The 18508-nt window shown below is 47.2% G+C and overlaps 1 protein-coding gene across 2 annotated transcripts in view; it reads left to right on the top strand.

Moving 5' to 3' along the window:
- The window catches only part of LDLRAD3 (low density lipoprotein receptor class A domain containing 3), a 239772-nt gene that overhangs the window by 125500 nt on the left and 95764 nt on the right, over positions 1–18508 (top strand). Inside the window, exon 4 of one of the 2 annotated variants that reach the window (XM_058527142.1) lies at positions 1363–1494. In XM_058527142.1, coding sequence (XP_058383125.1) covers positions 1363–1494 — 132 coding nt within the window. Of the gene's footprint in view, positions 1–1359; positions 1495–18508 lie in introns of both variants that reach the window. The other variant, XM_058527141.1, reaches the window with a different exon arrangement.

Below are 18508 nucleotides of genomic sequence, written 5' to 3'. Positions count from 1 at the left end.
TGTAGTGCAGCTGCAGGCTCAGTTCCTTACCCCAGATCCAGGACGACCCCTTGCCTCGTCACCAGATCATGCCTCCAGGGAGGGCCACACTCTGGGGGACCGAGGCAGACGTAACTAGGGGAGCACGTCTCGCATTCCCTGAGCCTGTGCATGTGTCAGACTTCGCACTGTGCGTTTTCCCACGTCATCTCATTTGGTGCTCAAATGAATGCTGTAAGTAGCAGGGCCAGCTTCCTGGGCCTGTGGCCGGCACAGTCAGGCAGAGCCCTGCTTAGCTTAGCAGGGCACCACGCTTGGTTTTATACTCTGCATTTGCCTCTTTGAATTTTTAAGTAATTCTTGAACAGTTGACCCCACATTTTTCAGTTTGCACTGGGCCCCACAAATGACGTAGCCAATCCTGTCCACAGATAAAGAAACCGAGGCTCAGAGAGGTGAGGTAATTTGCCCAGGATTACACAGCTAATAACTGGCGGAGCTGGGACTGGAGTAATTTCTACTTTGCTACTTCATTTATTGAAAATAGAGCCCTGGAATGAGCCTCGTTTGAATTGCACTTCAGGGATCGGGGAAGCAAGATAAATTGTGCTGTAGAAATACTGGTTTTCTGTGGAGATTTGCCTACATGTTGTTAAGTAGTTTTGTGTTGACCTCACCCTGGCCACTTGCCACCCTTTTCCTGAAGATGAGGGACGATATGTCATTTCTTTTGAGGTTCTTGAAAGTGCCTAGAACAGGGAGCTTCACGGGGGAGCCATTCAGGCTGACTAGGTGGGTTAATGGGCTTCTTTGGTTCCAAAGAAGAGATTGAGACCACTGGGTTTACGTTGCGGAGCTATAAAGATGCATGTGACTGGTCCATAGTTAGGGAACGGAAGGATCGACACAGCTCCGGGAGCAGAGCCTACCGTCACTCCCTCGGTGGCAGAGGTTCATGGATCCCCGACTTGGCGACTCCTCTGGCTTTGCTTTTCTCTGTGTGTCTCTTATGCTGCCAGCCATTCCACTCCTGCCTCTCCCAGGAGGTTCAGGTTTTGCCCCAGGCCCCTCAAAGGCTGCTGGCCCTCCTGGAGGTTACCACTTGGGGTGAATGAAGCATTGCCCTCTGGCCATGTTGGTTTGGTTACAGGGCACCAGCATGGTGACTTAGGAGAAGGAGCATTTAGAATGGGGCGGAGTAAGTCTTGTCCTGTCCAGGGCATTGGGTGGCCAGTCTCCCAGGACAGGCTTTGAGTCAGACCTCTTAGGAGATGAGCTCCCTGCTTCCTGAGCAGGACATAGTGCTGGCTGGAGAAGGTTCCGGGGATTCCCAGGGGACTCGCTGGCCTCCCTGGTGATCTGCTCTGTTTCCCTTCACAGCAGCAAACCCTCTGCTTTGCTCCACCGCCCGCTACCACTGCAAGAACGGCCTCTGCATTGACAAGAGCTTCATCTGTGACGGGCAGAACAACTGTCAGGACAACAGCGATGAGGAAAGCTGTGAAAGTTCTCAAGGTAGGAGCCCCCCAAGCTCTAAAAAGTAATTGCCACACCACAGTAACACCGAAAGGAAGAAAGCCACACCCAGACCACCTGCAAATACAACGGCTCTGTTAACTTTTGCCCTTTACCTCGCAGTCCTCGTATGCCTGGTTTTAGCTATAATGCACCCGCCATTTTGTATTTCCCACGTATTAAATATCATATATACGTTTTCTCTCCACAGTTGTACTCTGCCCCACCTGTGTTACATACAGTCCTGGTGCTCTATTGTGGTTTTCTGAGTCGTTACATTGTTGAGGGCACTGAGGTTGTTTCTTTCCATTCAGTTACTTCTCCAGGATAAATTCTGCAGAGCAGGGCATCTGCATGGTTCGTGGCTACACCCTCAATACAGCTGTTTGAAATCTTTTTTTTTCTTTCTTTACACTGTTGCTAGCATTGTCTGTGCATGTCAGTTTTATGGTAATATCTCAGGCATTCGCTGCTGTTTTGTTTTTTCCATTTTTGTGAATTTAGTAGTCATGGGAAGATAGCTCCCCAATGTCTTAATTTGTATTTCTCTGATTATGAGCAGAGTTAACATTTTCCCCCTTGTGTTTGTTTACTACTTGCCTTCTCTTGTGTGAATTGCCTGTTCGTATCAGAGCTCTCAATCTTAGAGCTGTTTTCTGGGAGCTGAAGGATGCAGTTGGCGGATGGAGAGATGAGCTTTTTGGGGGTCACAGAAGGACACAGTGGGGTCATATCCTCCCCTGTTAAAACTGACCGGGTACATTTCTTTACTCATTGACTCTTTTCCAGGAAGCATGTATTTCTTCAGTGATTAGAAAAAAATACAAAGATTAAAAATGTGTGTTCATTTTAAAGGCATCCTAAAAAGTATATATTTCTGATGTTATCAACTGGTATCATCTGTATGCAATCTTTACTTGTTTCGTTAACGTTATATTGCGGTGATTCACTCCTGTTATTGTTCGTTGGTAAAATTCATTTGTTTCAACTGTTGTTCAGTATTCTGCTGTATGACTGTTCCACAGTTTATAGATTTAATAAAACTGTGAAAAAGAAAAGTGAGGGAATGATGGTTAACTGGTTGACTCATGTGTTGGGAGATAGGATGGACGGGATAAGCTCTGTGAAGTTAGGTGCAGGTTATTTTCGAGGTCGTAGCTTTTATTTTGTTTGGTGTTTATCATGTTATTAAAAACGAATGAATGAATGAAGAGAGGGGTCATGTATGGACCACACTGGTGGAAGTGGGTCACACACCAAGGGTTACGGTCAATCTAGACCTGGATGCCTGAGGTCCATAGGAGAGGAAGGATAAAATGTGTATCAGCATAGACTTCGCCAAAATCTGTGTGGAGAAGAGCTCTGGGAGGCGAGTCTTGGGTACAACTAGCGCCTGATTGTCCTTGCCTGGAAAACCCCTCCTTGGTCTTCTCTTCACTGCGGGTTCTCAAAGTGTGATCTGCAGACCAGCAGCATCAGCATCTCGTGGGAACTCTTTGGAAATGCGGAGCTCAGGCTACACCCAAGAGCAACTAAATCAGCCTGGGAGGTGGTACAATCTGTGTGTTAACAAGCCCTCCAGGTGACTCGAATGCACATTCAAGTCTGAGCACCGCTGTTCTATAGTCTCTTTAGAGAGGTGTCTAATCTCGCCATTTGCCTGGGAATTTCTAAACTTCTGAGGCAAGGTGTTTCTAGCCTTTACACAAAGTCAAATTTTTATAAACCAAAACATGTGCCAATATACCTTCTGTGGCATATGCCATTGGCAGTGACAGACACCAAATAGGGGAGCAACAGCCACAAAGTCAAGTACATATTAGGATAGATGGGAGGGCTTGAGGAACATCTGTAAATATTGTTTCTTATATAATTTCGTACGTGACTAGGTATCCTAGACTCACTACTGGTGCCCTGAGATGTTCAGCAAAAGGACTTCCAAGTATAAAACTTGGCAGTTAGGGACTGCGTCCTGATGCCCCCCCCCCCCCCCCCCGCCCCGCCACTATCAGATTTTTGCTTGCCCTTGAGAACTGTCCCTCTGCAGGCTGGCTGAGGTTGGTGTTTCTGAATCCAGCCCCTCTCTCTGTATTGTACTCTCACGTTATAAACGTGAGGTGTAGGACGAGGTGGTGGTGGACACAGACACACGAAGCCCTGCTCTTGACAAATACCTTACTTGGAGCAACCTTCCTTAGAGTCTCAGCTTTGTGCCTTCCACAGCCAATGACATCCCCTTGGAAAATAAGCTGTTTGCACGTGCTCCCATCAGGAAGTCCCATCAGGGCGTGGGTAACAGCTGTCTCTTGCCAGCAATATAACAGCCTCCTTGCAAGGGTGCCAGTTATGGAAAGCCATCACCATTAGCTATGTAAGAACAGGAAGGGTGTCCTTTTTGCCTCTTGAATTCCACAGAATCCACCTAGTAGCACAGTGCCCTGCACAGAGTGGATTCAGTAAGCACTGAAGACTAGAAAAGATGTCTTTGTAAGGTGTTATGTTACTAAGCTCCGTTTAATTTGCACCCTATGTGGTATTACGCTGCATGTGTATTTAAGTTGTGTGAGATCAAGTATCTACAGTTGATTAAAATAATCATAATAAGTACTATTATTGTTGTTTAAAGAGAGTATATGATTCTGTCCTTCCCTTGATGGGAGCATGCCCTGCAGAGAGCATGAGATGGGAGTCTGGACCTGCCGTCCCCTTGGCCAGTCTGCAGTCCTGCGTCCCTCTTCCAGTGTGAACGTCCCCCTGCCCCGAGGTGATTCTGTTATGGAAGCGTATGCTTTCCTCATCTCACAGAGCCTCTAAATGCAACCTGACTGCTAATTTTGGTGCTTGAATGAGGGACACCAGGGTACCAGTGCTGGGGAAACCTGACTCATCCTGGGCTTTTGAGAGACTGGGTTCCATGTGGTGTCTTCCTGAAGAGTTTCAGAGGCATCTTGACTGGACAGGATGTCATCTTACACGGGATTTGACCACTTGTTGTCTTAACAACAGTAAACATTTGCCGAGCCTGTCTGTGCACTGGCTGCTGTGCTGAGCACCTCTGTACATGAACTCATTTAATCAAAATACATCCTGTCGGCTTCTGCTGGGCCTCCAGACCTTGAAAAATGCATCTTTGCTTTCCATTGATGTGGGAAGAAAAAATTATATTTTATAATACTTATTTTGATGGAGTGGAGAAAACTGGCCCCATGACAGAAAATATGGTGCTTGAAATACTTTTTTTTTTTTTCCTGAGGAAGATTTGCCCTGAGCTAACATCTGTTGCCAGTCTTCATCTATTTTGTATGTGAGCTGCTGTCACAGCGTGGCCACTGACAGATGAGTGGTGTAGGTCCGTGCTTGGGAACCAAACCCAGGCCGCTGAAGCAGAGCACACTGAACTTAACCACTAGGCCACAGGGGCTGGCCTTTGAAATACTTTTCTTTGGATTTGATGAGTGTATGACAAAGTGGTATCCCCACGGTAGAGACATGAGCTTCGTGTGTGCCTCTCTTCCGTTTCTCCGCTCGTCTGGGATGTATCTCCTTCCTTATCTTCGGCCTTTACAACCAACAACAGACTGTCAGGAATGGGAAGTGGGCATGGACCATGGATGTGCAGTCATTACCGTATCTTTCTCTCCCGTAGGGAATGTGTTAGAGACCAAAGAACACTATAGGGGAATTGAATTTTTTTTTTTTTATTGATGTTTTAATGGTTTCTAACATTGTGAAATTTTGGGTTGTACATTTTTGTTTGTCCATCACCATATATATGACTCCCTTCACCCCTTGTACCCACCCCCCACCCCCACTGCCCCTGGTAACCACAGTCCAGTTTTCTCTGTCCATGTGTTGGTTTATATTCCACATGAGTGAGATCATAGGAATTGAATTTTAATTGGGCTTCACTGATAGGAAGCATAGCCTGTTTACCAGATAATTCCAAAAGCAGTGGCTTTGTGGCAGGCAGCAGATGGCTTTTCTGTTGCTTAGGAACTCCTCCTGGGAGGGCATATCTGAGGCCCAGCAGGTGTGCCATGCATGTGTTGGGTGTGGCCTTGAAGATGTTGGATTCAATCTTAATTGAACAGATAGCTTCTTTCCAACTTTGGATAAATGACTGAACGTGGCAGGCAGCCTCCAATGGTCCCCACCTCCTGGGATTCATGCCCTGGTATAATCTCATCCCTTTGCATATGATCTGGACCTTGTAACTTGCTTTTTTTAAAATTGTGGCAAAACGTACATAACATAAAATTTACCATTGTCACCATTTTTAAGTATAGAGTTCAGTAGTGTTAAGTATATTCACATTGTTGTGCACCAATCTCCAGAACTTTTTCATCTTGCAAAACTAAAACTCTATACCCATTAAATAATTCCCCGTTCCCTCCTCCCCACAATCCCTGGCAACCACACTTCTACTTTCTGTCTCTGAATTTGACTCCTGTAGGTACCTCGTATAAGTGGAATCATACAATCTTTGTCTTTGTGACTGGCTTATTTTTCACTTAGCGTAATGTCTTCAAGGTTCATCCATGCTGTGGCATGTGTCAGAATTTCCTTCCTTTTAATTAAGGCTGGATAATACTCCATTGTGTGTCTGTACCACATTTCGTTTATCCATTCCTCTGTTGATGGACACTTGAGGTCTTCTGCCTTTTGGCTGTTGTGAAGAATGCTGCTGTGAACATAGGTGTACGAATTGTGACTCACTTCTAACAAGAAAATAGCAGCAGAAACGATGAGCTGTCAGTCCCAAGATGAGGTTACAGAAGACTGGCGTCTGTTGCACACTCTCTCTTGCTTGTGCTGATGGGAGCCTGTTGCCGTGTTGTGAGCCGCCGCATGGAGGGGCCCGTGTGGCTGGGAACTGGGGGGGCTCCAACCAAACGCCAGTGGACACTGAGGTTGTCAGTGGCCACGTGAGTGAGCTTGGCCGTGGCTCCGTCCCTGGTCCCACCTTGAGCTATCCTCGGCGCTGACGGGCACCTTGTTTGTAGCCTTATAAGAGGCCTTGAGCCAGAACTAAACCTCCCCTGGATTTCTGACCCACAGAAAATGTGAGATAATAAATGTTTGTTTTTTAAGTCTCTAAGTTTTGGAGTAATTCATTATGCGGTAATAGATAACTGAAACACTGCATACCTCTCAGGTGGGCCGCAATTCTGATAGCTCTAGTCATAGAGAGCTTCTGAAGACTCAAATGCTGTGAGGGGTCAGACCTTGGGAGGAGACCAGACAGGGTGTTTATAAGAACAGCCATCCCGCTGAGCACTAACTAAATGTCAGGCACCACTCCAAGCATTGTACTGTATTTTCCTATTCAGGGGGTCCTCTCACAGAAAATGATCCCCACTTTCTAGATGAAGAACCTGTGGAATAGAGAGGTTGTTCCATGGTCATGCCATGTCCACACAGCGAGAGGTGAAGCGAGGGTGGGAACTCAGGTAGTCCAGCATACAAACTCACGTTCTCCTTCGCCCCGGACACTGCTGTCTTGTCACTCTGCTGGGACCAGGAAGACCAGGCAGCCCATTCAGCCCTTGCCCTGTGAGCTCATGCAGAGGTTGTGTAGGAACCCTCTGTTTGCACTCAGGTTTTCCTTTCAATGAGAAAGACTAAAGATGCCTGTCCCCCTTCCTGCCTCAGGAGGAATGCTGGGAAGTTAAGCTCTTCTGAAGAAACCACCAGTGCCAGGATGGTTAATTGAGTATTTTGGCAATTGGGTTGCAGTTTCTTTATCTTGGTTGCTGTATCCTGGTGATAACGCTTGAGGAGAATTTGGAAAGCTGGCCTTGAGGTTTGGCACCTCACCAGAAGCTAACGGTGACAGCTTTGTCTTGTTTCTTCTGTAGAAGTGTGTGTGTGTGTGTGTGTGTGTGTGTGTGAGAGAGAGAGACAGAGAGAGAGAAAGAGAGAGAGAAAGAGACAGAGAAAGAGAGAGAGAGCCGTCCTTACTGGAATTTTTGTCAGTGGTAACGGGGTGCCTCCATGTGCCAGGCGCTCTGCTGCATGCAGGGGATTCAGAAGTGGTCTTGTTCCCTCTTGAATTGTGTTCTTCCTCCCAAATTCATATGTTGAAGTCCTAAACCGCAGTGTCTCAGGATGTGACCTTATATGGAAATAGGGTCATCTCAGATGTAATGAAGATGAGGTCCTGCTGGGGTAGGGTGGCCTCTACTCCTGTGCCGCTGGTATCCTTGTAGAAAGGGTGGATTTGGACACAGACATGCACATGGGGAGAATGCCATATGAACACGAAGGCAGAAATTGGGGTGATGCGTCTCCAAGGAACACCAAAGATTTCCAGCAGCCCACCAGAAACCAGGTGAGAGGCATGGAGCAGATTCTCCCTCACAGCCTCAGAGGGAACCAGCCTCGCTGACATCAAGCCTCCAGGACTGTGAGACAGTCAAGTTCTGTTGTCTAAGCCATTTAGTTTGTAGTACTGTGTTCCTGCAGCCCTAGCAAACCAATCCAGCCCCCAGGAAGTCATACTCAGGCAGGGCACAGCCATATGCTAAGTGTCACAGTAGAAATGTGGGCAAGGGGTGTGACACTGCCAGAGAGTGGCTGGACCAAAATGCAGGAGCAGAGCAAGAGGAGGCCCTGGGGATGAGAAGGTGCCTGGTGCACTCAGGGAATCGGGACGGTTGAGAGGAATCCTCGGGGGGGGGAGAGGGCTGCCTGCCTGCTCCGTGGGGTGGTGGAGCTGTGCTGGGTTCATAGGCATTCGCCCAGCTTGTATTTCAAGATGTTCGTTTTCTGTTCTTGGTGTGCAGCCTCATTGACTCTGTCTCCACAACAGCCCTGGACCTGAAGTCATGACTCAGAACCCCTCCGAGTCCCTTAACGTCCTGCCCAAGACCATTGGCACCTCTGTTTTCCTTAGGACAGTTGTGCTTGAGTCTTTAACCCTCTGGTCCTAACGCCCCAGCCGACCTGAATGAGCCAGTCACTGACCCTGATTGAGAGCTGGATCCTGGGCTTACAGTGAATCAACACGTAACTACAGGAGGAGAGAGTTAGGGACAGTGGTTGCTTCTTACCCTCCCCTCGCAAATAAATGCCTCAGATAAAACCTGGTCACTGAGGGGATGAAGGAAGAGGGTCCTTGTGGCCGTTGGGCAGAGGGGTTGTGAGTTCAGGCCACACTGCTAACTCACTGCTGTCGTGCCTTTCATCCCTCGTGACCGGGGCATGCTATGTACGGTCCAGTAAGGGAACCGTCCTTTAGTCCTGCTGAAATTTGAAGTTTGGTGTCCCTTCACGTGTGTGTGTCCTCCCCCGCCCCCACCATAGGGGGTCTATGGTAGACTGGATTATTGTCAGTTCTTCACTCCCTCCCTCCGCTCTGTGGCCTGGCAGAGTGGTCAGAGGAATGACCCTACCGCCTGGATGCTGGGCTTGCTTTGGCCACAGAAAGTTGGTTGACGTGGTGAGGAGAGAGGTTTGGAATGTGTTGTGTCCTCGTGCTTGGTCTCTTGCCTCCTCCTGATCTGCCATGAGATGAACATACCCTGGGGAGCTACTGTCCAAGGAAAATGTGGTGTCTTGTGAAACAGACCTGAACCCATTCTACAGCCGGAGTCAGTCCCCGCTGAGGCCAGCCACGATACCGCCAACCTGCAGGTGACCCTGAGCCACATAGTCAATCTTAGCTGTTGTCAGTCACTGAGATTTTAGGTGTGTGTGTTATGTAGCAAAACCCGACTGATATTGGATCCTCAAGAAACATATGTATGTCTGTAGATATTTACCAGGTATTTATTAATTGCTGCTGTGTGCTGGGCACTGTGCCCTGTAGACACAGGGACGTACCAGATTTTGAGAAATCTTTAGATGCCATCGAGTGTAAGACCCACCATTATTTTATGTTTTGCTGAGAAAGAAGAAATGCTGACAATTAAATTATGAAGCACTATTGATTTTAGGATGCATCCCAATTTCAGAATGTTAAAATGTGTGTCTTAGAATGTGAGAACAGTAATAGGGAACAAGACAAGTGGGGTCACATTAAGGATTTTGGATTTTCTTCTGTGGGCAGTGGGAGGTCACAGACGAGACACGTGGAGGTGATGACAGTAGGGATAGACAGGGCGATGGCTTCAGGAAGCAGTTGAGGCTAGCATCACCAAGATTTGATGACAAACTGCATGAGGGTCGGGAGGAATGGAGATGGCCCACAGCAGTCACCATGCGGGTGCTGATTTTGTGAAACTGGAAACTCTGCTCTGTTATTTCCGGGTGTGCATGCCTTTTGCCCTTCTGCTGCAGGCTCCCCACTAGCCTGGATACTTGAGGGTAAAAGGAACTTATGCTTTTGGAAGAGACCTTTGCTTTCTGTCACAAGATGAAACCAAGTGACAGAGCAGCTAAAGGTCATTTCTGGAGAAATCGTGGAGAGCACGAGACGGGAAAAGTGCTGCTTTTTGGTTTAGTTTTTTAAGTACGAATGGAAAAGAGCTTTATATATTTAAAAAAATAGTAGTCTGGGTTTGGGGGAATCCAACCAAAAATGTCACAACCCAGAATTTGATGGGTGGTCAATGTTTACCACAAAACTTGTGGCCACCAACCATGTCAAGAGCTTCATTAGAGGAGCCCTAGGAAAGAGTCATGGCCCCCGAGGAGTTCATTCAGCTTCCTTAGAGTGAAACTGCTGGAGGGACAATTAACAGGAGGAAGCCTTTTTTTCTCTTTTAATTGCAAGTTTGAAAGCCCAGCTGGGCTGGGAAAGGCAGAAACGCTGACTTCATCGGAAGAACCAGAAGGAGGTTGGGAGAGGTTGATTGCTGCCTTTCTGTACCTGTGGGGTTTTCTTCTTAGTAATTGAGTGTTTGCATCACGAAAGCTTCCTTTTCTTTAACCACTGCAGCAGGAGTTTGAGGATTTCTAAAATGTCCCTCATTTAGAAGCAAGTCAGAATGATTCTTCACTCAGGACGGTGATTGCTTCCTGATCTCGGAGCCGCCGTGGGAATCTTCAGAGCTATTTCTTTAGTCTCCCCCATTCCTTGCGCGCGTCTCCACTTCTCTTCCCTCTCCTGGCTTCTGCCTCCATCTGTCCCTCCTTCTCTGGCATGTGGCAGAGTCCTGCCTGGACGCCTGGCAGGGCGTGCCTGTTCCTGAGACGGAGGGACCAAGTCTCAGGGCAGTGGGACCACGTGTTGGGCTTGCTGTCTCTTTGCAGCAAGTTTTCTGAGCCACGGGACTGCGTGTTGTGCTGCTTGATTATGAAGGGGGCATTTCTCTGTCCAGTGTCTGGACAGCTGGTGGCCCTCAGCTCCACCCCCCAACACTTTTGCTCTCTTGACTCTTCCTCATATTCATTCAAACACAGATCGTTTGCAGAGTGCCTGCTATGGCCTGGACCCACCCAGGTTCTGGAAGAAATACAAAGCTAGATCAGATCAAATCTGCTCACAGTCTACAGGGGAGAAACATAATGCCCTACAGATAATTACCCTAAAGTGTGATAGATGCTGTAATAGAGGAATGAACAGCACGCCGTGGGAGACACAGGACATGCCTGGGAGAGTGAGGAATGACTGTTTTTCCTAGGGGAATACGGCAAGGCTTCAGAGAAATGAAATCTCTGCCCTCAGTCTTTAAGGATAAATAAAAACGGACCCAAAACAAGCACGAGGCTGGGCATCTAGTCAGAGGCAGTGGCATATTCGAAGACAGCGATCCTATGCGGCTGGAGCAAACTGTGTGTGAGGGGGTGGGGGGCAGGGAGGGGCATTAAGCTCTCAGGGTGGATTGAGGATGGCTTGTGGAGGCCCCGTCCCTGCATGCTTCATTTGGAAGGTGGATCCAGAGGAGGAAAATCAGGAGAAATGAGATGCTCAACCCTGGTAAGGGAATTCACAGACAAGGCTAGTTATCATGGTGTACAGTGAGAATTCTGATTCTGCGTGGATCTTACTGAGCTCTGCTCTCCAACTGGCAGGGGAAATCTAATTGGGATTTGGGGATACTGTAAATGAGACTGTGGAATAATAGATCCTGTGAATTCTCCAGGATGAGAATAGTTTGGGAGGGTAGATGACCATGGGCTGGATATTCCCAACCCCCTACCCTTGATTAGTGGCTTGAAAATCTTTCTGGGGTTATGCAATCCGGTAATTATCTTTCTTCTTTTGGGCCCCAGTTTGGCCACCTGAGAGCTCTGTGGCCTGTGAAAAGCGCAAATGTGTTCTAATGTTGCAGATGTGACAATTCTTGCCACGTGCTCCAAATGCTTCCAGCACGTCTTTCTCATTTCCTCCTTGTTTCTCTCTGCAAACTCAGCAGGTTGTCAGTCTCGTTAATCTTTGGTTCTGGAATGCCACAAAGTGACACTTACCCACGTTCTTCTGTGAGTTCTCTTCCTTGAGATCTTGTACCCTCTGTCATGTGTGTACTGCTCAAATTTGCATCTGTGGGTCAGCTTGTATTGAAGGTCTCCTTTTGCAGAGCACACTGCTAGGTGCTGTGGGAAGTCAAGAGAATTCCTGGGAGCTGCTCCATTCTCTAGTAGCTTATTTTCCAGTTGGAGGGGAAGACCAGGAATACACAACCACCCCTTTGACCAACACTACTAACTGGAAAAATGTCGCATTAAGCCTTGTGTTTGAAAGTATACGTTAATGCGCCATAGGTTCTGGGTGCCAAAGTCTGATACGTTTTATTAGCTGCCATGTCCTCAGCTCTTTCCAGACTGCGTACTCCACTCACGACCTTGGAAGGGCCAGCCCTCCACTCTTCAAGCCAGTTCCTAACCACCTCAGCCACTAATGACCCAACTAGATGTGGACACCTGACCCGAGGCCAGTCAGTTCATGGGCTGGCCGGCAGCTAATCAGAATGTCTCTCTCAAACTCAAACACCCAGGGCTGAATCAGCCTTAGGAGGCTAAGCAGACATTATGTAGGGATGGGACACAGCCATGTGGAAGCCACAGTTGGGAAGGACAGAATTCGTAGTGGAGGGTGCTGGTCTGCCTAGAGGCCAGAGGTGATGGAGACTATTTGCTTTATCCTGAATGCTTACTAAGACCCATCCCTAATTCCCACGAGGCCCGATGTCTCTACCTTTCAGTGAGGCCTCTGTATCCCAGAGTAAACCTTCCCTTTCGTTTGGACTGACCTGAGTGGTTGCAGGTGGTGATCTACTGAGGGAGTGGTCAGTGTCGGTCGTTTGTGGACTCATGGAAGACCTACCTGCATTACTCCTTTAGACAATAGGAGGGAGTGGGAAAATGGCAGAAAAGTGCAGGAAAGAAGGATACGTGCAAATCCTTTGGGGACTTTAAGAGTGTGTCTAGAGTTTCTTCTATGATTCTTTCCAACTTTAGGTTCTTAGTTTGAAAGACTTGAGGTGGTCCAGGGTGTACAGTCGGCCCTCTGTATCCACGGATTCCACATCTGTGGATGTGGATTGAAAGGCCTACGATGGCTGCATCTGCACTGAACATCTACAGACTTTTTTTTCTTGTCATTATTCCCTAAACAATACAGTATAACAACTATTTATGTTGTATTAGATATTATAAGTAATCTAGAGATAATTTAAAGTATACAGAAGGATGTGCGTAGGTTATGTGCGAGTACTACGCCATTTTATATATGAGACTTGAGCATCCATGGATTTTGGTATTTGCAGGGGGTACTGGAACCAATCCCCCATGGATTCGTAGGGATGACCATATTAGTTAGGAAATAGTGTAAACTGCTGTAACAAAGAGACCCCATCGTACAATGGCTAAAATAAGACAGAGGTTATAGCTTAAATAAGTGCCTTAAACAGATGAAGTCTCTCACATATAACACCCCAGACATGAGCAGCCTGGGCTGACAGGGAGCTCTGCCCTTCTTGGGACTCCCAAGGCTGCTCCAGTGGTCACTCTTTGCCAGACATCAGGAAGGAGGAAAGAAGGGGAAGTCCAGGCCAGGCTACTTCATCTTCAAGGAGAGGACCTGAAAGTTGCACACATCACTGTTATTCATAATCCAGTGCCCTGAACTTAGTCACATGGCCATACCTAGCTGCAAGGGAGGCTGAGAAGCATTTTCTTTATCATTGTGGGTATTTATACGCTCAGCTAAGACTCAGGAGTATATATTCTGAAAAGGCAGAAAGGAAGAATGGATGGATACTGGGGAATAATTAAACTGAGCTGATAGTTGAAAGGTCGGTTTATGCCAGTAGCACATCCTGTAGGTTTTTTACACCTACCACCACCAGACCACAGACTTTTCTCTGAGTGGCATTAATTCACAGAGCCTGAGAGAGAATGCTCACTGTGGGCTTTGTTTCCATGGGCTCTCAAACAGAACAGGTCTGAGCTGGCGTGGTCTGTGGTGCCAACAGAGGAAACTGCGGTACACATCCAGTTGGGGGGCTTCTCTGCACCTCAAGTGTCTAGTTGAAGAGGCACTTCATGTATTGTTTTTTCCTTCTTGGACTCAATGATTGTAAATTGACTGTGATCCTTCGAGAGCCAAGCTCTTACCTTGATTTGGGAGTGTGGTCAAGGAGATTGTTATTCTGTAGATAACAGGAACCTGACTTGCAATTGGCTTTTTCCGCAGAAGTCAGTGGGCCTCAGGTTTGGGTCACTTTGCATCTGAATGAAATGTCCGAGGACAGAAGCTCTGTCCTCATTAGCCTCTTCATTAGGCAGTCTTTCCGTCATGGCTCAGAACCTTTTATGGATTTTCCCTCAAACTCTTTTGGTCTACTTGTGCCTGCTTCCCTTCTGGAAATATGTATGTATTTGGGGCAGTGACTGTATGATGCCTCCCTCCCCCAGTACACAGCCCCATGCTATCCACAGCCCAGGTACTTCCCTCTTTCTCCCAACCTCAGTGTGGCAGTTTTAAAGTATGTCCACAAACTCTTAGGCATCCCTCCCATCAAGAAGTGGAGACTGTGTCCCCTCTCCTGGAAACTGGGCCTTTTGTGACTATGTTGATCAAGAGAGTATAGCAGAAGCGATGCTGTGTGGCTTCTACGGCTAGGATGTAAAAGACTACGCAGCTTCTCCCTGGTTCCTGGAATACTCCCTCTTGAAAGCTTCAGCCGCTGTGTAGACAGTGCAGCTGCCCTGAGGCTGCCATACTGAAAGGAGGCGCAAACTAGTCTACACCAAGAGGCCACGGAGAGGCCCGTGGAGAGAGAGATGCCTGGGCAGCCTGCAGCTGCCTCAGCCACTTTCTGATGGCAGCAGTACGTGAGACCCCAAGCCGCTCCTTTCCTGAATTCCTGAACCGCAGAAACTGAGAGATAATAAAAGGTCGTTGTTTTAATCCGTTATGTTTGGGGCTGATTTGATATGCAGTAGTAGCTAATTCCAACCTCGGTCAGTCAGAACGCATCTCCCTGTGCCATTAATGTGCTCCTCGAGGTAGAGAAGCTGATTGGCACAAACTCTTCACTGGGCCCCTCATTTCCCAAGACGGCTTTCCTGTGGCCCTTGTGTTCTGAGCTCTCAAAGATGGCATAGACTGGAAAGGCTGCCACCCCCAAGCTCTTCTGTGTCCTGTGTGACTGTGTGACTGGCTCAGTCACACAAAGCTGTTCCTGATCACCCCACAGTCGCACCCCCAAACGGTGCCCCAGTCCCTCCTCACCTCAAGCGTAATCCGCTGAGGCTGCATAAGGTGCTTCTGACAAAGCTGAGCCCGAGTCCCTGACCCAGCACTTCCTCGGCATGAAACAGAAATCTGGGGAAGCTTTGTTCTCCGCCAGCCCTGTGCTGGGCACAGAAGATACAGAGGAGAATGTTAGGTGTGAGAAAGTTAACAAATCCACCAGGCTTTGGTTATAAATGTTAGGAGCAGGCTGATTTCCAAGACCTCGCCATCACCTTAGCAACTGTATCAGCCGTATTCGTGATGCAACACATTAAGAGCCCAGACTTTGCATAGGGTCAGTGAGTAGCTCTGTGACTTTGGGCAAGTTACTTAACCACTCTGAGCCTCTTCTACACCAAGATGACAAAGCCTGCCTCCAGAATTGCTGGAAGGAAAAGTGAGAGAAGGCTGCAGAGCACTTATCTCAGAGCGGGTACTCCTGAGTGTGGGTTCCATTCACCATGGGTCCCCAGTCCCTCTGTAAAACCAGCAACCACTATAGCTGCTGACTGAGCCTTTTCATCTGTGGAGCAACACCAAATGTGAAAGAATCAGGTGAGCTCTCCAGGGTACTCTGTCTCTGACAGCTAACAAGGTTTTTCTCCTTCCTGCCTGCCAGCAAGGAGCCGGCCCAGGCTTGGTTCCATCTTGCATCTTGCTTCCTGGCCTAACAAAAGTGGAAATAGCAGTGGAATGTTCCAGAGTTTGAATGTTCAGATATAGGTGGGGGTGGAGCAGACCCTCCACCAGGGAGGCAGGGATGGGGGATGCTCACGAGGGGCTTCTGTTGTCTGAAGTGTTTTGATAAGAACTTCCCTGGTTATGTCCCTGGAGAAGCTGTCTTACTGGTAAATAATAAGTGAATTTCTTGTTAGCCTTTGTTTATTCTGGAAATATTATCGAGTGTCAGGAACTAGGGAACATCATTGAGTAAGAGAGGCCCCTACACTGTGTGGTTCTCTCCATTTCCAAGGGCCGGCACCAGTCTAAAAGCCATTGTGTAAATCTTGATTAGTTTGGAGGAAATCACTCTATTTATCAGGAACAACAAAATCTTGCCTTCTGATTGTGAGAGTAATGGTTTAGAGCCAAAGTTGTGAGGTAGAATCTGGAAGAAAAGGGAGAAAAGTCTCCAGAGTCACCAATCATCCATTCCAGACAATCACACTTGCAGGCATTTGGAAAAAGATGAGTCGCCTCAGACTAATTTATGGCGTGTTTCCTATTAGAATTGCAAAACTCGCACAGTCAGGGGGTGTTAAAATATGGCTTCACATCATATTTAATATGTGCTATATTTAAAACTGGGGTATGAACTGAAATGTGAAGCAAAAACGAGAAGGAACTGTGCTAATTTGCTGGATTGTGAACTTCTCCTGATTCTGCTATTGTCTTTTTTTGTTTCCATCATTGTTCCTTATTGTTTTTCATTAAAAGTATTTTGAATCAGAACCATACTGTGCATTTTCAAATTAGTCAACTAGGACGAGCCTGAAGCCTCTGAACCAGTAGTTGTCTGAGTCCCTGGCCCCCACCCAGCCTGCCAGTGTGACAGGCAGGATGACGGCCACGGCTGCAGCGGTGTCTGTGGGACTGAGGTTCCGCGTGGGCTCGGCCACTTCAGGGGCAGTGGCAGCGTTAGTGGACGTGCCCTAGAGGGCGGCTCTTCTCTGCTTGGGCGACCCTTCAGCTCCCAATCTGGTGGGAAAATTCAGATGATTGTGTAAGATGTTTATATTCTCCGGGAAAAGATGTGGAAAGCGGACATAAGTGTGACCGGGTTCTACGGAGGCAGAAGTTACTAAAGGGGAACACAGTACGGCCAGCTCAAGGAGGGTTTGGAGTTAGAAGAGTTTCCCTGGAGAGTGTCTAGTTCCAGTGACGCTTAACCAGCGGTGGTAGAGAAATGAAGGGGAGAGAGAGGGCATTTGGAAAAGTTAACGGTGAGTTTCAAAATGATGGGGCAGGAGATGGGGCCGTGATTGGCATTAAATGGGTGGGATCAGGGAATTTGAACGTCCTTCATTGTGGGGTACAGTCTCACAAAGCAAAGAATTGTCGTCACCCCCCAATAGCAGTAGCACTCTGCTTGAGAAACATTAGACCAACTCTTTCGTTTTACGAAGGAGAAAATGGAGGCCCAGAGAGGTGATGTGATTTGTCCAAGGTCACACAGCTTGGAAATGGCAAGACTGGACAGGAACCCAGTTCTTCAGACCCTAAGACTCAGGTCTCTTCCCGTTATAATCTTTGCAAGGGGGAAAAAAGAACTTAGGACTTGGTAATTAGAGGGAAAGAATCCGCATGGTACTGTGAACAGTATTGGCACGCTACACGCTGTGCCGTTTGACACACAGTCGTCTCCAAAGGACAGAAGCAAAACCATAAGAGCGTGTGTCTGAAATACGCGCTTTCTCCCAATTGGAGGCTCTGAACTGAACTCTGTGTATCATTTTGGTGTCCTGAGTACCACAGCAGGAGGTGTTAGTTACGAGTATATGGGTTTGTGTGGCGTTTTTCAAACAGCTTTATGGAGATATAACTTTTGTGCCATAAAAGTCATCCATTTAAAGTGCACAATTCAGTGTTTTTTAGGATATTCACACAGTTGGAGCACTATCTAATTTTAGCACATTTTTATCACTCCAAAAAGAAACCCTGTACCCATGAGCAGTCGTTTCTCACTGACCCCATGCATCCTCCCTCCACCCTACTCTCTGTTTCTATGGATTTGTCTATTCTAGACAGTTCATATAAATAGAATCCTGTAGTACGTACTCTTTGTGGCTGGTTTGTTTCACTTAGCGTAATATTGTCAAGGTCCATCTAAGTAGCAGCATGTGTCAGGACTTTTTCTTTTTATTGCCGAATAACATTCTGTTGGATGTACCATATTTTATTTACCTACACATCTGTTGGTGGACATTTGGATTATTGTCACTTCTTGGCTATTATAATAATGCTGCTATGAACATTGTGTACAAGTTTCCTGTGGACCTTTGTTTTCATTTCTCTTGGGGATATACCTAGGAGTGGAATTGCTGGGTCATGCGGTAACTCTATGTTTTATTCTTTGAGGAACTACCAGACAGTTTTCCAAAGTGGCTGTACCATTGTACATTCCCACCAGGGTTCTGATTTCTCCACATCCTCACCAACATTGGTTATTGTCTGTTTTGATTCTAGCCATCCTTGTGGTGTGGAATAGTATCCTTGTGGTTTGGACTTGCTTTTCCTGTGATGACTAATGATGTGGAGCGTCTTTTCATGGGCTGGCTGACCATTTGTATATCTTCTTTGGAGAAACGTCTATTCAAATCCTTTGCCCATTTTTACACTGGGTTGTCTTTTTATTGTTGAGTTGTAAGGGTTTTTTATATATTATTAAAA

The sequence above is a fragment of the Diceros bicornis genome, chromosome 31, assembly GCF_020826845.1.
Source record: "Diceros bicornis minor isolate mBicDic1 chromosome 31, mDicBic1.mat.cur, whole genome shotgun sequence".
NCBI lineage: Eukaryota > Metazoa > Chordata > Mammalia > Perissodactyla > Rhinocerotidae > Diceros > Diceros bicornis.
The sequence above is the reverse complement of the archived record's forward strand: the minus strand, read 5'-3'. Positions and strand labels throughout refer to the sequence as shown.